The sequence below is a fragment of the Ictidomys tridecemlineatus genome, chromosome 3 (assembly GCF_052094955.1).
Source record: "Ictidomys tridecemlineatus isolate mIctTri1 chromosome 3, mIctTri1.hap1, whole genome shotgun sequence".
Classification (NCBI taxonomy): Eukaryota; Metazoa; Chordata; class Mammalia; order Rodentia; family Sciuridae; genus Ictidomys; species Ictidomys tridecemlineatus.
The window spans coordinates 213,542,281-213,564,288 of NC_135479.1; the positions used below are offsets into that span (position 1 = coordinate 213,542,281).

A 22,008-nucleotide genomic window follows, 5' to 3' on the forward strand; every position below is an offset into this window, starting at 1 on the left:
CAGTGCTGTCCCAAGGGCCCTCCATTACAGGTGGTCAGTAAGCACTGGCCTTGACTTACAGTCACCCGCTACAATAGCCCCTGAGGAGAGTCAGCCTGTCCTTGGAAGCTTGGAAGCCAGGCCCAGACCCCTCTCAGCAGCCTCTTCCAACGCCGGCCTGTCCACACTGAGAGTCATCATTCGGTGTGGCAGATGGACGCATCTGTGCCATGTCACCATGCACCCACTATTTCCTAACCCTCTAGGCTGTCTCAGGGGCGACCTGCTCCCAGCTTCTTCTGCCGAGTCTTCTCAGAACCGGAGAGAGATGGGCCTGGCTCTGGATCAGCTTTAGGTACTGTCATCGATCCAGACAGCTGGCCTCCAGGAGGGCAAGTGGCCTGTTTGGCTTCCGCTCCACCTGCATATGCCCTGTCATCTCCTGCATTCACACCTGGCTCACTGCTGCAGCAAGCTGCCTTGGGACCTGCTGGCTTGGGACAGGTCTCCCTCTCCAGGCTCCATCACATCCAGCTTTGATGTAAGCTGCTAGTCTTCCTTTCACTTGAACACCCGGACAAGGACATTGCAAGGTCATTAGCTGGCCTTGTTTCAATACTGTTGTGTCCCAGGGACTAGGGAGGCCTGAGGAGGGGAGGGGGTAAGCATGGCGGTAGGTGGAGTCAGAGCCCGCACCACACTTCTCTATGGCTGACCTTCCTTCGACCTTCCTTCCCATATGGGGGCAGTTGGTGGAACCATGGGGCCAAGCTGGAGGAAACAGTTCAAAGAATTGCAGCAGAGACTGCTTCAGAAACAAAAGATGACGGAAATATTTATTTCAATTGCAAACCAACTTAACAAATGACTATAAGAAAGATTGGCCCTAACTGCCCACCCCGCCACCTGCTGCAATCTGGACCTTCCCCCGCTGGATCTCAGTCCTGCAGGTCCGATTGTCTGCCTTCTTCTTCTTCAAAGCTCACATTTCCTAAGAAGAAGAGGGAACTCTGAGTATATGGAACAACCACCTGACACAATAAAAGCCACGTCCATGTCTCCAAGGGGCCCGAGCCAGGGCTGCCCTGCTGGGAGAGCAGGAGTGAGCGCTGCATCCAGGACGGGCAGCCCTGCTGGGATCAGGAGGCAACGGGAGCAGCCTTCTGTGGGAGGGTGCCCTGAGCTCACAGTGGGCCTTCTGCAGGCCCCTCCAGGCCCCTGGGCCAGGCCCAAGGACCCCATGGTGGGAGAAGGGTGAGCCCCACGCTCCGCCTGCGCGTGGCTCCGGCTTCATGCTCAGGCTCCTCACCCTGGCGCTCCTCACCCTGGTGCTCCTCACCCTCGTGCTCCTCACCCTGGCGCCCCTTCTCCCTGGCGCCCCTCTCCCTGCTGCCCCTCTCCCTGGCGCCCCTCTCCCTGCTGCCCCTCTCCCTGGCGCCCCTCTCCCTGGCGCCCCTCACCCTGGCGCCCCTCTCCCTGCTGCCCCTCTCCCTGGCGCCCCTCTCCCTGCTGCCCCTCTCCCTGGCGCCCCTCTCCCTGGCGCCCCTCTCCCTGGCGCCCCTCTCCCTGGCGCCCCTCTCCCTGGCGCCCCTCTCCCTGGCGCCCCTCACCCTGGCGCCCCTCACCCTGGCGCCCCTCTCCCTGGCGCCCCTCACCCTGGCGCCCCTCACCCTGGCGCCCCTCTCCCTGGCGCCCCTCTCCCTGGCGCCCCTCTCCCTGGCGCCCCTCTCCCTGGCGCCCCTCTCCCTGGCGCCCCTCTCCCTGGCGCCCCTCTCCCTGGCGCCCCTCTCCCTGGTGCCCCTCACCCTGGTGCCCCTCTCCCTGACGCTCCTCTCCCTGGTGCTCCTCCCCCTGACGCTCCTCTCCCTGGTGCTCCTCCCCCTGACGCTCCTCACCCTGCGCCCCTCACCCTGTGCTCCTCGCCCTTGCGCCCCCCGCCCTCGCGCCCCTCACCCTGTGCTCCCACCCTCGCGCCCCTCTCCCTCGGGCCCCTCTCCCTCACGCCCCTCTCCCTCACGCCCCTCTCCCTTGCGCCCCTCTCCCTGGTGCCCCTCTCCCTGGTGCCCCTCACCCTGGTGCCCCTCACCCTGGTGCCCCTCTCCCTGCTGCCCCTCTCCCTGCTGCCCCTCTCCCTGGTGCCCCTCACCCTGGTGCCCCTCACCCTGGTGCCCCTCTCCCTTGCGCCCCTCTCCCTGGTGCCCCTCACCCTGGTGCCCCTCTCCCTGCTGCCCCTCTCCCTGGTGCCCCTCACCCTGGTGCTCCTCACTCTGACGCTCCTCACCCTGTGCTCCTCGCCCTTGCACCCCCCGCCCTCGCACCCCCCGCCCTCGCGCCCCTCACCCTGGCGCCCCTCTCCCTGGCGCCCCTCTCCCTGGCGCCCCTCACCCTGGTCCAGGTCGTAGCCGTACTCCCGGGCCTCCTCGGGGTACATGTCTTGGTCTTCGCCTAAGGGCCTCAGCATCTCCATCTCGCCCTCATAGCCCTCGGGCATGTCCTGGGCTTCCTCCTCTGATTCTCCTCGGCCTGTCACAAAGCCAGCAGCAGAAGGTGAGGACAGCGGTAAAGGAGGTGACCAGTGCCCGGGAAGCTCCCTGGCGTGGGCCTCCCTCCCCCTGAGAGTAGCCCTGCTCTCTTCCAGGACCCCCACCAGCTGCAGCCTGAGCCCGGCCCACAGCACTCCCAGCCCCACTGCAGCAAATGGCTCCCGATGCCGCCTCCTTCTGAGGATCTGGATATGAATATTGAGAAAGAGAGACCTCTGGGCCTCGCGGCTCCTGAGCTGGTTGTGCAACGATTCAGTAGAGTCCAACCGTTAATCCCAGAGGGAAGAGAGTGCTGGCGGGACCCGGCTGCGCCTGAGCCTGTCCCGTAAACTCCCTTTCCAGTTATGGGAACCAGTACTTAGCCAGTGCTGATCCAACTGTTCTCTACTGAGGTGGCTCTCGACCCCAGCAAGGGCGGAGTCACCCGGTTAGAGCCCCCTCACTTTCTGTGGCATGTGGACGACACCCTGGGTGACACTGTGGTGGGGGGAGAGTGCTGCCTGGATCTTCCTCCAGGAAGGAACTGTCACCAGCACTGTCACCCGGCCAACAGGCACATGCCGTGCTGGCCCTGACACCTGGGGTCCCAGGAACCCGGGCAGCTGAGGCCTGCACGTTCGTGGGATGCTCCTCCGTCCCCTGGATCCTGTCTTCCCCGCCTCCTCTCCCTGAGGGTGGCTGATCCCAAATGATCACGCTGACCATGTCCTCACCCCACACTGGCCCACGGGCCCCCCCAGGGAGACCACCACACAGGTGAGCGGCACGCGGCTCCCACAGACTGGGGCTCCGCACCTTCAATTCCCACCACCTCCTCCTGGCCCGGCCCCTCAGTGGGGGGCTGCTCCTCAGCGAGGGTCGGTGTCCACAGGGCCAAGTCTGTGATTTTGGTAGCTTTCCACTTTGGGACAATAGTTATTAATGTCTCCTCTTCTTCCTCCTCTTCTCCTCTTTCCTGTTTTAAGTACAGAAATGTAAAATTCACCCACACTTATATAACCTTGGTTTGAAACATTAAGAGCAAAGAAAGAAAGGGCAGGTTCTGAATTGTTAGAGCCTTTGTGTGACCCTCCTCCATGGTCAGACCCATCTCCCGCCACCCCGGCATGAGATGACAAGGAAGACCAAGCAGTGCTGCTTCCCTCCAGGCCCCGGGAGCTCCCAGGCCCGGCGTCCCAGCAGCTGGCAGGAGCTAGGGGACAGCCCAGGCTGCAAGTCCCCTCTGATGTGTTGATATAAACAACGGAAAGAACATCAGCATCAGACAAGCCCCGAGAGTGACAAGAGGGGTAAACATGGAAGTCCTCACGTCAACAATTCTGGGCAATAGCATTCCAGGAAAGCGAAACGGGAGGTGAGCATCTCTAAACATGGAGCCTTTTGTAACAACATGTAATTCCAACAATTGTTGGCAGCCCACATATGTCAACTTTGACAAGCATATTTGTCTACTTCTCAGCTCTGTAATTATCACAAAATTTCAAAAAGCTGAGCATCAACCCTATAAATGTGGCAGTCTCACTGTCGCACAGATGGTAATACCTGTGGAAAGAGCAACACTCGTCTTCCTCTGAGTCGCTCAGAAATAAATTACTCCACTTGGATTCAAAGTGTCTGAGTTCCCTCACCAGGAAGGGGACACCAGTGCTCCAGGACCGCAGGGCTCAACCTGACCTGCAGCAGAGCCACCGGAAAGCTCCGTGAAACCCAGACTGCAGACCCACCTGCAGAGTCCATGCATGCATTCAGTAGTCTGGGTGGTGGCCTCTAGGCGCAAGGACACTGACACTCCTGGTCCAGGGTCCCCACTCTGGGAAACTTCCCAGGGGCAGCGGCCCTCCACGCACCAGCACATCCTCCACCAGGATCCCAAGCTCCTGCCTCCCGCTGCTGGGAGGCCACAGTGGCAACTGCTGCTCATAACTGAGTCCCTCCCAAGGGACAGCCTCCACCAGAAATGCTGCAGAGCCGGGGGCCCCACACCACCGTCCACGGCAGCAGACACCTGCCGCCTGGTCCCTGCTGCCCTTCAGCAAATATGGAGGAACCATCCCAGCTTCAGAGCTCCCCAGGTCACCTGAGAGCTCCTTTCCGCTTCTGCCCAACCTGCTTCCCTCACTCCCTCTCCAAGCACCGACCCCGGAGCACCGATAAAACTTGCATGCACAACCCAGACTCCTGGATTCTGTCTCCTTGGTGTGATGGACTAAATTACTGCCTCCATCCCAAAACAGAAATTTCTGTTGTTTAATTTCTGTTGTGTAAGTCAGCCGGTTTATGGTGCTTTGTTAAAGCAGCAAACTAACACACTCAGGAACCTGGTGCAAGGCATATCATTTCAGAGGAAGGAATGGAGGGAGGGAGGGAAGATCATTTAGAAAGAAGCACTAAACACAGGACTTTTGTTAGAAAGAGGGGGGGTATCTAAAGTAGTTAATAACAAAAAAGATCAGAACTTAAAAGCATGTCACTTTCTCCCCATGAAGGCCCTAGAGGAGCCATGGACAAGTCTGCACCACAGGCACCAGGGGATGGAGAGAAGTGTGGGGCAGCTCTTGCGGTACTGCGGTCCACCGGAGACCTCCAGCAGTGTGGCCCACAGGCACAAGCCCAGTGCTCTGGTCTCTACCACCAAGATCCCCTGGAGGTTTCTATTCTATGAATTTGTTTTTCAAACTGTGATTCACAGTCTGCTAAACTAATTTAATGACCCGGAGGGGTTTCAACAAAGGTTTTAGATTTGGGGGGCCATTACAGTGTGTCATGGTCAATTTGACTGAATTAAGAGATGCCAAGGACGAATAAGATTATGGATGTGTCCGTGAGGGTGAGTCTAGGAGTGATTGGCATGTGGGACAGCCAACTGAAATGGAGACCCTCCCTAAGCATGGGCAGCACCGCCCAATAGGATGGAGGCTTGAATGGAGTAAAAGGTGGAAGAACCAGGGAGGGCAGCAGATGCAAGCTCCATTCTTCTTGAACGGGTCCTTGATTGCTGCTGAGGATCCTCTGAGGATGTAGGACTCTCCCTTCTTCTCTTCCAAAGGGGACTCTGCCGGTGATTCTCCAGGAGGCTTAGGTCGCAGACAAGTGGCACCATTGATCCCTCCTGTTCTGGGGCTTCAGCCTCTTGGACTGCGCAGCTACTGGTTCCTCCAGCTCTCCAGCCTGCAGACGACCACTGTGGACTGTCCAGCTTCTGGTCATGTGAGCCAGCCTAATCAGTCCCCCTGCTATAATCATCCTTCCTGTTGATCTCTCCCTCTAGAGAGCCCTGACCCATACATGGCGACTGCAGCAGGTGCCCGTTCTGCCTTGGCAGTGTGAAGGCAGCGTAGGTAGTGTCCGTGGGCCAGCGGCTGGGTTCTAGTACCAATAAATCTATTTGCAAAAACAAGAGGTAGGCCCCCCTCCTAGGACTGGGCAGAGGGAAATGGCACAGCTACTGTAGGAAGAATCCAGCAGCCCCTCAGAAAGCTAAGCAGCAGGACACCATGCTGCCCAGCAGTGCCCCCCAGGTAACACCCCAAGACTCGAAAAGACACTCGGATGGGGCCTGGTACACCCGTTCACAACAGCATCTTCACGATCACCACAAGCAGAAGCCGATGATGACCATCGACAGAAGCATGGAGGAGCCCGTCCTACAAGGCAACAAATGTCACTCTGTCACAAAACGGAAGGAGAGTCTGACATTGGCCACAATGCGACTGACCCTGGAGGACAACACTACGTTCTTTGTCAAGTGAATAAGCTGGTCACAGAAGGACAAAGACTGTGTGAGTCCATTTGTATACACTATCTATCTAGAAAGAGCACATTCATGGCACAGAAAGCAGGTTCGGTGCCACTGGGGAAGTGGGAGGGGTGACAGGGTACCATTGCCAGGCGGGCATTTTCCACTGGGACGGTGGACAAGACTCAGAGTGTGTCCTTAGTGCCACTGAACTGTGTGCTTTGAAATGGCCAAACGCAGGCAGGTGTGTGGTCCAGCCACATGGCAGGCTGAGGCAGAAGGGTCACTGGAGCAGAAGTCAGAGCCAGCCAGGACAACACGGTGACATCCTGTCTCAAAAAACATGGTGAGCTGGGTGTCACCCAGTGGTAGAGCATTTGCCTACAACATCCAAGGCCTTGGGTTCAAACCCCAGCACCGCAAAAAAATAAAATATAAGCAAGTTTTGTTTTACAGATCTATACAAACACATTACACCCACAATTTTATTTTATTTTATTTTGGTACCAGGAATTGACACCAGGGGAGCTACACCACTGAACTATATCCCCTGGCCTTTTCAAAATTTTTTATTTTAAGACAGGGTCTCACTAAGTTACTCAGGGCCTAACTTGCAGAGGTTGGCCTCAAACTCACGATCCTCCTGCCTCATCCTCCCTGGTCATTGGGATTACAAGTGTTCCCATGCACCTGGCTAAACCAAGGAGTTCATTAAAAGGACAGGAGGTGGGCCAGGCTTGTCCCGTGGGCTGTGAGCACTTCAGTTGATTTACCAGCTCCTATGCAGGAAACATGGCCCCTGATTCTTACCAGTGGGGGCAACATGCTAGATTCACAACCAGGTTCTTTTGGGGGACAGGTGGGAGGTGTCCAACCCGGGGAGCCTAGCAAATGTACCAAGTGTGTCACCATCATGTTGAACCATGAGGCTGATGGCTTTTCCGACTGTGTGTCGTGGCCACTTTCAAACACAATTGCAGCTTGCTAGAGAAGCACACGGTGGGACAACACGTCCCACTCCCCTCCACTTCTCCCAGATACAGATGGCTTGTGGAAGCCACCCTGAATTGAGTGGAGCACCTGGGGTCCCTGAAGAGACCGTGCTCAGGGCGGTGAAGCCTCTGTTTTAGCCTGTCAATTTCTGGTTAGCCAGGACCTGACCCTGGCTGGTGGCTCTTAGCTGCATCAAGGGGATCCAAAGCAAAACAGCAGACACACAGCTAAGAGGTCAGGTTTGTGTGAGACCACAGGAGATTCTGGTCACTGAAAGGAGGTGGACAACTACTCTGTAGACCACAGAGGACAGTGGGTTGTTTGGGGGAACCGAGTAGCCACAGCCAGAGAGAGTACAGGAAGGGCAGCATCCCAGGAGAGGAGTCGGGCCAACAGCAGGTGCTCTGGAGACCACGCAGTCCCTGGCCACTCAGGGGACAGCTAGGAGGGCCTGAGCATCCACTAGCCATGGCAGGTCAAGGGGCAAAGATGCCTTCAATTTTAGCATCTGAAAGAGTTTAAGGAGAAAAATGAGAAAGTCAGGTTTGAAAGTTACCTGAACACTGAACGCAAAAACTGGTTGTGAATTCAGTCAGGATTTAAGCTGGGGCCTGCAGAAGGTAAAGGAAGGACATTCCCCCAGATGATGTCAGGCAGGAGCCCTGAGCAGTGCCAAGCAGAGCCCCTCAGTGAGCAAGGGTGACCTGCCTTCGTCTCATGAGCACCTGAAAGTGGTGGAGAAGAGTCAGGGCGACACAGTCCCCATGGGTGGTGCAAGCCGATCTGAAATGCCTCGGCCACAGCTGGGAGAGACGGCAGCCCACCTGACCACAGTTTCACTTTTCACGGTTTCAGCTGCCCACGGTCCACCTGGTCTGAAAACATCACATGGAGCACTCAAGAAGTAAACAGCTGGTAAGTTTTAAAGTGAACATCGTCCTGAGTAGTGTCCCACCCTGCTGCACCTGGGACCAAATTGTCCCTTCGTCCACGGCGTCCAGCCTGTATATGCTACCTACCCATCACTCACTCAGTAGCTGTCTAGATGACCCAGTTGTCCATCGTGGTCTCACAGTGTTCAAGTGACTCTTACTTTTACTTAAAAATGGCCCCAAATCACAGAAATATCCAAATGTTGGCAATTTGGACAGGTTTAAGAAAAACTGCAAAGTGCTTCGTTTAAAGGGAAAAGTTCTCAATAAGAAAAGAAAAAAATAATATGTTACGGTCACTGAGATCTGTAGTACAACAAGGTATGCATGAGGCAACATCCACATGACTGTATACAGACTCATGTCATGCTTGCTAGATTTCATTTCTGGCCTTGCTAACCTCTTGCTTTATAAATAAAACTTCATGGTGACCGTGTACATCCAGGGAAAAGTTCAGTGTACGCAAACTCCACACCATCCATAGTTTCAGGTATTCACTGGGGGGGCATGGATCAGAGCCCCTCAGATGGGAGACACCACTGCACTGGTGTGGTGGTTGACACCAAGAATTCGGTTCTCCAGCTCTCTTCAAGAAAGAGAATATGTGGATATGGGAGAGTGTGCTTACAATCTATTTTTAGATCATTAGGAAAGGGTACATAGGAACTTCAGAGTTCCTGTGTAAAAAGAAAACAAAAACACAATTCAACACTTTTTTCCAGGCTCAGTCTCTTTTGAAAAATTCAGAACTTCTCACAGTGAGAATGATATCAGTAAAGAAGCAAGTCCAAGGCTCAAAACTAGCACCATGGTCAGGAAATTTCACTAAGTTGCCAATTAGGCACAGGCACCACTCAGACATTAATGACAGGAATGAAACCAACACCCCCAACACACACCCGTACCTAGATGCCTCAGGATGATGATATTATCTGGCTCATTTAATGTTCAGCAGGGAACATCAATTTAGTATTAATATCAACGCTAAATACTGGAAAGGAAAGAAAAATCATTTACCAGCCAGGCTTTAAAAGATTCAAGGTGTACACCCAACATGTGAACAAATACCAGACAAATTGTGGTAGCACTGGTGACAGATTTTCGTTGTCCTTCTGGTACCTAACACTGTCCAGAACTCTCTGACTCAGGACTAGCTGGTTCCTCTTCACAAAACCCAGGTCTGGACTTGCACAACTGTGAAAGGACGCTCAGCAGCTCCAGTGGCTGAGCCCCACCCGAGCTCACGCAGACCAAGAAGAGCTGGCACAGCGCCCCTCACAAATCACCCTGACCAGCAGGGTCCGCGCCACTACCCAGCCCTTCCTCTGAGCACGCCCACGACAGCCAGTCTTCCACTCACCGTGTCTGTCAGACGATACTCGCCATGCTGCTCACAGCCGATGTCAAACACGTACTTTCCGGGGCCGACAGGCTGCGAGCAAAGAGAACCCCAAGCACATCACTCTCGAGGCATGACACCCAGCACAGAGCCCACCCCACACCACGTCCCCGGGCCGGTCCAGCAGGATTGCCACGTATGTGTCCTGTCTAGTTATGGTGTAAAACTTCAGCCACATTTTACTACTTTATAAAAGTTGACCTATTCATACCTACAGCTTTGATGAGTTGACCACAGGCAAACTCCCAAGAGGGCCGCTGCCCCGTGCGGACACCTCCTCTGTGACCCCATCGCTAGTAGACAGGGCCATTTAAAACACTACGACACTGCAATGTGACTCCATCCATGCCCTAGAAAGACCTCCTGCCACAGGCAGCCATCAGCCTGGCTGTCCTCCACCTGGGGAGGGAACCCCTTGGCTCGGTGACCACTGCTGACACCTGCTGTGGGAGGACAGGAAGCCCGCTCTGAGGTACACCCCTGGGCACGATTCCAGAAGTGAATTCCTGGACTACAACATTCATGGGTTCCAACCAGGATGAGGCTTGAATGATTTTCATTTCTACAGAGTGAGTCTCCAAGTCCTCAAACCCTTATTCTTCCTAAACATTAACATTTTGTTCTATCTTGATGGTTTTTATGTAACAATTGGAAATCTCATAATTCTAAGTTATACCTTTTAGGTTATTAGCAAAGGTGTTTAAGATTTTCATAATTTTTAAATTGAGTTTTTGACTGTATAAATGGGTTACCATAATTTCACATAGGTATGTTTTGGGTTATGATCAAATGAGAGTAGTTAACATTTCTATCTCCTCAAACAATCTTCTAAATCTTCGATTAACACGTAATGATCGTACGTGTTTATGGAGACTGTTTAAATCACATGGAGGAACGTGCTTTATATATTAAAAGTTGCGCATATCCTAACCCCCTTTGTCACTCATCCTCTAAATTTTCTTTATACTGTTTTCTATTTATAAAGGATTATTCTTATGAATTTAAGTCTACTAAGCTTTTTTAAATGGATCTCATTACTAAAGCCTCTTCCTCGTTCCTGGGAAGCACCCACCTCTGTAGGCTGAGGGAACCCTGAAACCTTCTTACCCACATGGACACCAAGTTGTCCCAGGCCACTTCCTGACGCCACCCCGTCAATCCCTCATCAATGTGAAATGAAGCCACACCAAGCACTCGAGTGCAATGTCCCCTGGGACCTGCCTCAGACTCTGTGTCCCTCTTTGTATCTCTACCCGGGTCACACTGTTGATACCGCTCGTCAGCAAGGACATGAATGGGCCATTTTCTGAGAAACACAAACCAGCACTAATGCTGTGAAAAATGCTTCAGCTCACTAGTGCCCAGGGAGACGCGCGGGCAACAGGAGGACCTCCGCCCCTGACAATGGCCAGTGCTGGTGAGAAGGTGCGTGCTCCTGCTGCTGGAACCACCGCCTGCAGAACCGCTGTGGTGTGAAAGCTCAGCACTCCGTCGCCCAGCCTCTGTGCTCTATGGCCCGACCTACCTAAACCCTCCCAGCAAGGCAGGGCTATAATCCGTCAGTTTAAGGAGCTCCCTTGCAATTCTAGGGTCCTGCGACACCTCTATCTATAGAACAGGTGTGTGCAGGTGAGCCAAGGGAGGAGGAGGCCTTTACAGACAGAACTGCTAATAAAAGGAGAAGCAGAGACAACAGCAGACTGGTCATTCCAGCGTCACCTCCCTGGTAAAGGTGAGAGCAGAGGGGCCTTCCTCGCCGGTCAGCCAGAAAGGGCTGGGGTTTGACTCCACCCTCCCTTCCCAGGTCCCCGCATGCCACTTGTGACCTTAGGTCTCCTAACTGGAGGACAAAGCCTGCATTTTCACTCTAGTTCCTCGGATCAGCCTTATCTAGCTTACTGATTCTTCCAAATCAATGCTTAGAGCACAATGACGTGCCTGAGGGGAGCCCAACCACTTGCTCAGCAAACGCTCTTGACAGGGAGTTTCTACTCTGGACCTGGTCGAAGCCACCACAATGCCCAGGTGGCAGGTTCTGAGCTCCTCAGGGTTCCTTGGCACCCTGTGAGAGCCAGAATTCTGCGAGCAGAAAGGGCCCCACAGGAGGCCTCCAGAGCCAGGCAGGCACTCTGGCCAGCCTGCAACCCCCACCCCGCCCTGGGTGGTGGCTGCCTGCAGCAGCAGAAGGCAGCTCAGGGTCTTCCTCCCCAGGGCTGCAGCTCCACCCCTGCCAGGGGAGACAGACCAAAGCATCCACAGACTGAATCCAGGAAATAAAGACTTGATGCCTGACCTACCAGGAAGCAGGGACACATAGAACCAGAGGGCAGGACGTTGTGTCATAAAGACACACAGGGCTCTGCCGGAGGATGAGGCGACAGCTACTGAGGCAGAGAAGCAGGCCAGTGTCCCCCCGCCCCGCCCACCGCCTGCCCTCTGGGCGTCAGCGGTCCACCCTGTGTTTTCCATATTTTCCATTCCATCCCACTTGCAGGGCTAGGGAAGGGGGTGCCCAGCCATCATCAGATCTCCCTTCCCACGGACTTACGTTTTTGTTCATGAACTTGCCCTGGTACCTGTGGTTCAGGTGAACCAGCTCGGCCGCGCCCTCCTGCTGTCCATTCACCCAGGTGCCGACGTACTTACTGCCCGTGTCTGCGTAGAAGTAGGTGCCTTGCCCGTGCCTGGTTAAGACAAGGGCCCAGTGCATCGCCTCACCTCCTGAAAGAACTTCCGGGTTCATGGCCGACGGTGAAATCACGGACGGCCTAGACGGAGGCCACCTCACAAGCCATTTGGGTCCAAACACAGGAAGCTTGGGTTCCACACCTCCCACAGGCCACTAAGATACACTCTTGGAAGTGGACTTTGGTCACGACTTTGCTGACAAACCCTAGCAACTGAACACATCTGTCACCGTGTTCCTATTCCAGAATAAGCCCTAAGGCCGAGGGCAGACCAACCTTTGGTGAGCGAACCAGTCCCCGGTGTAGGTGTCGTTATTAACGTAGTAGTACACGCCATGGCCGTGCCTCTGGTCATCCGCCCACTCCCCTGCAAGGGACAACACAAAAGCAGGCCCAGGTGAGAAGCAGGGAATGATGCCCTGAGCCACGGGCTCAGGAAATTCCACAGAAGAGAGAGTTTGAACCCCAGGGGTGAAGGCCGCAGGGCCTCCTCTGACTTCCTCTGAGCCCCTCTCCCTGTGCCGCTGGCATGTGGTGGCCGAGCATTTTGGAGAGCAGCTAAGAGAGAGCTGGGTTGGTTCCCTGGACAGGTCTGCAGCAGTGTGTGCCCATGGGCCACAGTCATCCCTGGCACCTACAGGCAGGGGCATGGCGAGATCCAGCCAAGCTTGTCTGGCCTGCTGCCGGAGATCCTGATGCCAGGCTCCATTCTTTGCCCTCGGCATCCAGCGACAAGTCAATCGAGCTCAGGGGTCTAGCCTCGGCACTCACCAGCTTCCCTCCTCCACCCACCGAGCCTCCAGGCTCAGGGAGTCCTCTGTGCCCCCTTCCCTGGCCTGCTGGCCTTGCCCACTCACTCCACACTGGCCTTCCTAATTACCTGAAGACTAGATGGGAAATAAGGAAATTGGCAACCACATCACAGGCTCACGACCCAGCCCTGCAGTGAGGACTAGAGCAAAGAGTGTCCATTAAAGCCTGTGCTGGAAAACTGAGAAGGCCTGCGCTCACATGGTCACCTCCCCAGGGGTGGGGGGGGCTGGGGGGCTTAGTGTCAGCATGTGCCTAGCGCGCACCAGGCCCTGGGTTCAGTCCCCAGCACTGTGAGAACAGAAAAAGAAAAAACTGACCTATCACCAATAACAAATCATTCAGCTGAACAGAGCTTTCCTAGACCATGAGAACTCAACAGCTAAGTCTGATAAATGTGGTCATCAATGAGAAAAGACGAATCAGCCTTCTATTATCTCCATAAAAATATTACAAAATTGTTTTCTTATGGAGAGGTATTCAGAAAGTGTTAGATAACCATGGTGGGAAAGCTGGTCTCGAAGTGTGTCAGATATTAATTTATAAAAATTACTGGCAGGAAGCCCTGGGCTCGATTCCCAGTACCATAAAAAAAAATTAAAAACCTCAGTTACCCTTGGACTGTGTTGTGGTGGTATTTTTAAATGTTTGACGTATCCTTATTTCTCATTAGCAGTAGAAATTCACTTCTTTACCAACTTTACATCCTTTTTCTTAAGGTAATGAGGGCCCCCAAACTTGGATAAGCTCCTGGCTGGCAGGAACGCTGGACACACACCCACGTGGAGGTAAGAGCCCAGGGTGTGCCCAGGAGATGCCAGTCACCCACAAGGTGTGTTTCCAGGAAAGACCCGAAGTCTGTCCACAGAAGGCACTGCTACACGTTCTTCAATCCCTTTAGAATTTGTCCAGCAACAACAGTGTCCTGAGCACTTTCTGAAGAACATGTTCTGATGACACTGTCTTGGAGGAGTGTGCACCAACTTGGGGACAGAGGCTGGCCTGTGTGCCATCCATAGAAGGTCGACAGCAGCAGAGCCCACTGCCTGAAAAACAGCTCAGAAAAGGGTGGGCTTACCAAGGCCAGGCTCCCAGATGTGATGTGTGGGCAGGTTCCCAGATGAGCAACGGGGGGCAGAGTCAGACATTTAAGAAATCCGCGAAACAACACACATTAGGTACCTGAGGTAGCCATGAGGACATACATCATGTGCAGATGTCCCAGAGGAGCGGCCTGCATCTTAAGGGACAATAATGTGCCTGGATTTGCAGCATCGACCGATTTCTGTGGTGGCGATCGTCCTGCTGTGGCCAATTTCAAGCTACATATAGAAGTGCAGAATTGGCCTCTGTGAGCCACGGGGGGCCGGCTCCACACACCCCTGGGGAAGACACCTCAGCTGGAACAGTTACATCATTTGGTTTCTTCCCAGCAAAAGACTGGGACAAAATGACTACATCTCCCTTCTCTTGAGCACGTGAGCTGGGATCCAGGGTTGCGCCATAAGAAAAATGTACTACATATTTTGCACACATTTTTAAGAAGTTAAAGAGGCCAATTAAATTACAAAAGACACTAAATTTTATGCCAATGGGGTCTGGTGAGTAAATTTTTTTTTAAGTCCTACTCAAAGTCAGAGACTCTGCCCAGGGCAATCAGCCCTGTACAACTGAGCAGGCAGTTTGGAGAAAGGTCACCTGCTGGGGCGTCTTGAGTGGCCATGAGCCAAGGGGACGACATTCAGAAACTTCATTAATACTGCTTTAATTGTGCATTTCACTCTTTTCAAAGTCCTCTACTTCCTCATCATTCTGGATCTGGCAACAGAAGTTCTATAATCATATTTCTCTTCAGGAGTAGCCCCTACAGGTGGTTGGCTGGTTGGGGTTGGGCCTTCCTCTGGGAGAGCAGGGGGTCAGATGCCAACCCCGCCATTGTTACCAGGGCTCCCAGTCTGGCATTCTGGGGATTAGAGACTATTTAAAAAGAAAAGCTCCCACACGAAGCTCTCCTGTCCTCTGAGATGCTGGTAAGCCAGATCCCAACACTGCAGGCCCAGCCAGACAGAGAAGGAACTAGCATTTACGCAGCACCAGCATGCCAGACACGGGCTGGCCTCCAGCACTTGGTATATGCAGAAACCGACATGGCCTGCCAGACACAGAGACCACGTGCATTGCCCAAGTCGCAGTGGAGCCCCAGAGAGAATGGAACTCCGGCACGTCCAGTTCCAATGCCATGACTCTCCTCTGCAAGTCCCCTCTCCTGGAGTCCAGGCTCACTGCCCCTCAGAGCTTCCAGCCAGGCCACCATGAAGCCATCGCAGCGCGTGTCTCTCCAGTTTCACTGGGAAACTGCACTTTCTTCAGTTCTGTGTGGCAGGCAACAAGACAGCATGCAGTAGTGACGCCCCTTCCCCTTTCAAGCCTCACAGGTTGAACCAGCCTCATCCCCAAACTCCAAAATGGACAGAGGTGGTCCAAGGGCCTCTCTGACAAGTGGTATCCGTCCACCCCTGCAATCTCATCTCCCACCACCCCCGGGCACCTGCAGCCCAGGAACACCTCCCAGCTCATCTCCTGCAGCTCTGGATCCGCACACCCTCCTCAGCGCCCTCCTCAGACCCGTCTGAGCCGCAGGGAGGCCAGTCCTGGGCCTTAAGCTGCATGGTCCTGAGGCTGAGCACACTGCCCTGCAGGTAGCCATCCTGCCATTAGATGGATCAATCAGTCACAGTTAGACTTGGTGATTAGAAGATCTTTGACTTACTGAGCCCACAATATCATAGCTTCTGACTTGAGATTCCATTACTGTCTTCGTGAAATGAGACACTTATTTAAGCTTTAGTCAGAGAAGAAATCTCTGGACAGTGACTACATCTCATGCCCCTAGGTTATGAGACCATCTGGACCCTTCCATTCTCACCCTGTGTACCTCTTCATCTGACGATTTATCTGTCTCCTTTGGAATAACCTTTATAATAACCCAGTAACAGTAAAGTTTTTCCATGAATTCTGTGAGCCATTAAATCAAATCACCAAATATGAGGAAGAGGTCACAGGAAGCCATGATTAGCCATTAAAGTGGACAGAAGAGTGGGTCGCCTGGCATCTGAATAGGAAGCAGCCTTGTGGGGCTGCGGGTGACACTAACTCACTCTGGGCAGTCAGTGCAAGCATTGGGCAGAACCCCGGGAGCCCAGCTGTCAGCAGAGCTGGAGGCGGCTTGGGCTTGGTGTGGAGACCCATGCACTTGGTGTCCTGAGTCACATGAGTTTTCCTTTAGTTAGTTAATCTCCATATTAAAAGTTCCTGCAAAGGCTTATTCTGAGTATTTTTTTTTTATTTACTGTTTATGTTGTCTGAATTGTTTCGGCATTCACACTAAAATTAAGATTGAGATTGGGCTCATAAGGAATTGGAAAGAATTAAATTAAGCCCTAAAGTGTTTAAAGTTCATTTAAAAAGCAGATGGTGCTCATGCTGGCGCGGGCTTCTAAGATTTAGGAAACAATCCAACACAAACTCCACCTCTAGTGGGGCAGGCACATACCCTCTCCAGCTTGGCTCAGAACTGACGGCATCCCCTTTCTATAATCACCACTTTTCCTTGCTTTATCTAGGACAGGACAGGTGTGGTTTGGATCGGTGTCCCCAAAGGCCATGTGTTGAAGGCGTGGCCCCTGCCTGAGGCACTATTGGGAGGTGGTGGGACCTTTAATGTGGGGCCTAGTGGGAGGAAGTTGGGTCACAGCAGCGTGCCCTTGAAGGGGACATTGGCACCCAGTCCCTGCCTGTCTCCCTTCACCTCCTGGCTGCCATGAGGTAAGAGATTTGCTTCACTGATCACTCCACCATGATCCACAGCCTCAGCTGACACTCAAAAGCAATGTGTCCCAATGACCTGGACTAAAACCACGAGCCAGGAGAAAGCCCCCCTCCTTTCCATGATGGTCTCAGCATTGTGCCGGGGGGCAGAGAGCTACCCACACAGGAGCCTGGCTGCACGTGAAGTGATGCTGTCACCTCGTCATGCCGTGGTCTTTGCCAGCGGTCACTGGGCAGGGCTCCGTGTGCTCCCCTGTGCTAATGCCGTCCTCAGGCTGCAGGCCAGGAGGCCAAGGCAGGAAGACAAAGACAAATGCAACATCACCTGTCATCACCACACTCCAAGGTTGGGACCTTTTGGAAATCTGATGACAAGCAGATAACTTTATCCAGGGGGAAGGGACAGAACACAGAATTTTGCACTCAGTTCCCAGAGGTGCACAGCCTACTCCCCACCTGCTCTCTGCCAGGTCTGCGATATGACTGTTGCAATCACACTAGAGGATGTGGTGCAGAAGGGCAGCAATGAGGTCCCTAGAAATAAGGTGGCACAGTCATCTGTGACATAATGTCAGCATGTGAGGAATGTTGGCAGACAGGAGCTCCACTTAGCAGACAGCCCCCTCGCTGAAGGGAACCATGGGGTCTGAAGAAGCCATGTGTCCATCAGAAGAGGGGCTGTCAGGGATGGAAAACAGCAAGGACTTCAGGGGGCGAATGCTACAGAGCACCTGGAGCCATGGAGCCCTGTGACACCTGTGGCCTGTGCTCCCAGTCCCCAGGCCTCAGAAGGGCGTGGGCTGGCACCAGGGAGAGTCAAATTTCCCACTGTAGTTACAAGGTTTCTGACTGCTGGGCCAACCCTGTGAAAACAGGAACACTATTTGTGTTTACTGACTGATAACATGAAGAACAGTAGGCTTTCTGTATACTACAGTACCCACAGATGAGTTCAAAGATAGAAATAAAAAGGCAAAACTCAGAACCTCTGCAAACCAGAATGTGATTGTGGTAACATTTACCTTCGTATCTGGACCCATCAGGATATATAAACGTGCCTTGACCATGCTTTTTATTTTTAACATATTCTCCCATGTATCGGGCACCATTTTTAAATTTGTAGATCCCCTGAAATACATCGATTGTATAATTGATATCATTCCTGAATTTCATATTCACTAATAATCAGTAGGGAAAACCACCCGCCTAAGTCACTGATTCTGACCTGGCCATGTCTTTTACCAAATTCATAGCTCCCCTCATAGGTGTCGCCATTGGGCAGTCTCGCCTTCCCATGTCCATGCCGTTCACCTGCCTCATTCCGATCCCCTTCATATTCCTGGGTAAAAGAAATTAAGAGAATTACAGGTAACATTCATTACAGTATGCTAACTACATGCCAAGCATTTTGTACATATTGTGCCCATGAATCCTCCCAAACCTCGGCATACATTCAGTTACTCCATCATGCAGGTGATGCGGGTGATCAAGCCTGCTGTGAAGCAGCACTGGTCCAGGGTCACACAGCTAGGGCATTGGTGCATGTGGGAGCCTCACTTCCCCCAACACGGGGGCTTGCAGTGTGCTGTGCTGATTGACCAGTGTGTGCAGAGTGCTAATGTGCTCTGCTGTTTGTGGGAATATGCTTCTGCAGTAGCACAGGTAGCTGGGGCAGGTCTGCAGACACCTCCCTCTTCCCATCATCCAATAATCCAGCACTAAAAAAGCAAGTGTCCCAAGAGAAGTCAATCTTCCTTCAAATGGCACCTAGAGTAACCTGAAGAGAACTTTGCCCTGCAAGGAAATTCTGACAGCAGGGAGAAGGGTGGGAAGGTACTGGGCTTTACCTACTGTGTTCTAACTCAGCAAAGTTTATCTGCTTTTCAAACTCCTTATCACAAGACTAAGAGTCAAACACTCATAGCCTAAGTTGAAATAACTGAGTAGCTGTCTAAAAGTAAATTGGGCTGGAGGCGTAGTGTAGTGGCAGAGTGCTTGCCTGGTGTGCATGAGGTTGTGGGTTTGATCTCCATCACCAAAAACAAAAGGTGTTGTGTGCCTGTAATCCCAGCAGCTACAGGTGCATAGGTAGGAAGATGCCGGACCCTGTCTCAACAAAAATAAATAAATAAACACAAGCTTGTAATCCCCCTATTTTTCCTATCCTTCATAAAATAAACATTCCATGACACTTACTACATGAGTGGGGAGTGCATATAATGACATGATGGAAGCAGTATAACATGGCCTGGGAAGCTGACAGCATCATCTGCAGAACTTAAATATAAACTGTAATATTTATTTAAAAATTAAAAAATAAAAAATCTTTAAAACCATGGAATTGGCTTTTGTCTCAATATGCTACAAGTACAGACACAGTACAATGAAGACTTCAGAAACAAGCCACCCCCTAATTCTTGACCTTTTCTAGTAGTGCTTAGCCCAGAAATTCTTGCCAAAAATAAAAATTTGTAACCTTATATATTTGTTTCAGGATTAGTCTCAATCAAAACATACAAAGGCCCATCTCCCATCCAAGGCCTCCTACTACACCCAATACTGAGTTGCTAAGTGGCTCATCAAGAGAAATTCTCTAAGGTGACCCCAAATACAATCTGAACTTCAAAATTATGGACACGGAATGGTTACAAATACAAATCAATAGAGCCATTTGAGGATACAAACTAGAGAGCTTTCTAGACAGGAATTGTAGGTTGGATCTTCCCAGAAGCACACCTTGAATAAGTTACTTTTTTTAAGTGCTTACATCAGAAACCTAAGGCAGAGTAGGGAGAATAGACAGGAGAGAGGAAGCAAGGAAGGAATTTCAGGTAAAGTATCAGCCTCAAACTCATTGCACAGAGGACTCTGGAGCCGGGATTTCACTGCAGCTTGCTCTGCCTGTTGCACTAGCTAGTGGGGGTGTGAATCCCAGGCACTGGTTCTTCAAACTGGCCAGGTGGCTCCAGGCATAGAAGTGCTAGCTTTGAGCAGCAAGTCAGGCAGAAGCTGGACATTGGTGCCCAGAGCTAAAAGTGTGAGCATTACAGAAGAGGTGCTAGATTTCCTTGTTGATTCTGGAACTCTTAACTCTGTATTGCACAGACATAGAAGCCAAGGTTCCCAACCTGGCAGCAGAGAGGGGTCTTTCCCTGACTTAGGGAAGAACAATGTGCCCACACAAGCCCAAGCCCAAGTCACTTCAGTGGACCTGTATATCTTACCTCCTCTCTGCCTGCCTAAATGAGAGAATAATCCCAAGGACCCTGGTCAGGTCAGAGGAAACAGGAAAGTAAGGGCCTGCGTGGTGATGTCTGGCCCCTCCTGAGCGCAGGGCCTCTCAGCACCGCTTGGAGGCTGCCAGGAAGCAGCGTTCCTCCGCTCAAGTCACCCCTGCGGGGTCAAAGCTCAGTTAAGAGAAATGGCTTATTCAAGGGCGACACCGCAGCTTGGGATGATCCGGTCATCTAAGGACATGCCTCCACTGTGGTTAACACAAGGAGAAGGAAATTCCAAAGCCCCGGGCTGGAAATCTTCGCCTTTAATGGGAGGCGGGATGGGAGTGGGGAGCGCGAGGGGAGGTGGAAACCAGACGTCACGGCGCTTCACCTCTCGCCGTCCGGGACGCAGCGCCGCCCGGGAGGCCCGCGAGGTCCAGCCGCCGCCTGGGGCCGCGGCTCGGCGCTGCTGTCGCCCGCCTGGGCCGCCGCGCCCGACCCCGGAGGCCCCGCCACCGCGCCCTCGGAAGCCCTTCCTGCCGGAGGCTCACCCCGATGTCGTTCTCTCCCTCCTCCTCCAGCTCCTCGGAGCCCAGGTCCGACATGGCCTCGACTCAGCCGGGATCCCCGCCGCCGCGTCGCTAGCCAGCAGGTACCCGCCACCCTCACGGGCGCGTCCGGCGTCGCCATGGAGACGCGCCCCCCACCCTCCCCAGGCCGGGGAGGGGCGGGGCGAGAGTTGCGGGGAGGAGCCGGGGCAGCCTGCGGGCCACCCTGGCAACGGGAGGGCGCCGCGGCCAATCGCCGCCCACGGGGGTGGGGCGGTGCCCAGTGGGCCGAGGGGCCGGGCGCGCGCGCCGCAGCCGGGAAACCGCCCGGGCAACCGGAGGGCGCCCCGGCCAATTGCCCCCACGAAGAGGAAGGGGCGCGGCGGGGGCGTGGCGGAAGGCGCGGGGTGGAGCCTCGAGCGACCCTGGCGTTGTCCTAGCAACGCGGAGGCGCCGGCACCAATCGCTTCGCGGGAAGAGGAAGGGGGCGGGTCCTGGGCGAGCCCCGTATCCGGGCGAATCACCTGGTCTCAGCGTACCTGGCCCGGAATTTAGGCTGCTGTCCTTGACGCCGCAAGGATTCACCTGGGAGCTGGGCCCCCAGGAGGAAGGGCTCCCGGGCGCTTTCCAGCTCTCTACCCCACCTCGAGGCCTCTGTGTCTTCCCGGGATGCCGCCTCCTTCTTACCTGTCCAAGCTCTTCTACCCCTTCGGTGTTCGTGGTCCCCAAAGACGTGTGCGCCACGTCTTTTTCTCTGGTTTGTAAACGCCTCCTCCTTCTAGAGGCCTGTTCTGGCCTCAGCAGCTGCGCCTCCACTCTGACATCCACCGGTTGAACACCCCTCCCCGACCCCGCGATCAGCCCACTCGTGGCCACTCTCAGGTGTCCTGCACCCAGCTCCATTCCCGTCCTCTGGCTGCCGGCACCTCCACTCACACAGCCACCTGATACACTCAGCCGCCAAGGTCCCTGGATCTCCTTTCTCTGCCGTCACCCAGACTCAGGCCTCCCTACTCTCCCACCAAGCCAGTCTCTCTGCCTCCTGTCTCTGGTCTCTTACCAGCTTCACACGCCTCTTGTGCTCAAAACCCGAGTACAGACAGTCTCACTCTCAAGCACTCCATCTCTCCAAGTCCCCAACCTCCCCTCCCTGCACTTGCTGCTTGGTGCAGATAAACCAAACAGCATGTTCCCAAAGTACCTCCAACCTCCGGCCTCGAGGCCTGTTTGCCTGTGCGGCACCCTCTCCCTGGAATGCCACCTTCTCCCCACTCGACCTGGCAGAACTCACATCCATTCTTCACAGGCTAAGGAGCTACTTCCCCAAAGAAGCTC

General features: G+C 53.7%; 2 protein-coding genes across 5 annotated transcripts in view; one reads left to right on the forward strand and one right to left on the reverse strand.

The window, feature by feature from the left end:
• Positions 1 to 788: 788 nt before the first annotated feature.
• On the reverse strand, positions 789 to 21,047 carry Rsph1 (radial spoke head component 1). 3 transcript variants are annotated; one of them, XM_040287076.2, is made up of 10 exons: positions 20,677 to 21,047; positions 20,132 to 20,300; positions 18,133 to 18,246; positions 14,262 to 14,461; positions 12,546 to 12,636; positions 12,131 to 12,266; positions 9,544 to 9,615; positions 3,318 to 3,477; positions 2,365 to 2,502; positions 789 to 970 (listed from the first exon to the last, which is right to left on the reverse strand). In XM_040287076.2, exons 3-10 carry the CDS (start codon positions 18,240 to 18,242, stop codon positions 918 to 920), a joined length of 960 nt encoding a protein of 319 aa, XP_040143010.2. In that variant the 5' UTR covers positions 18,243 to 18,246; positions 20,132 to 20,300; positions 20,677 to 21,047; the 3' UTR covers positions 789 to 917. The 3 variants fall into 3 exon arrangements, with proteins under 3 accessions (XP_040143010.2, XP_005323517.1, XP_040143011.2); XM_005323460.5 differs by lacking the exons at positions 14,262 to 14,461; positions 20,132 to 20,300 and adding an exon at positions 17,930 to 18,035 and having other exon boundaries at positions 20,677 to 21,043; XM_040287077.2 differs by lacking the exons at positions 18,133 to 18,246; positions 20,132 to 20,300; positions 20,677 to 21,047 and having other exon boundaries at positions 12,546 to 14,320.
• The window catches only part of Slc37a1 (solute carrier family 37 member 1), a 65,153-nt gene continuing 63,477 nt past the window's right edge, over positions 20,333 to 22,008 (forward strand). For both annotated transcript variants that reach the window (XM_078044698.1, XM_078044699.1), the window contains exon 1: positions 20,333 to 20,777. The gene's annotated coding sequence lies outside the window, so the exon portion shown is untranslated. The remainder of the gene's footprint in view (positions 20,778 to 22,008) is intronic.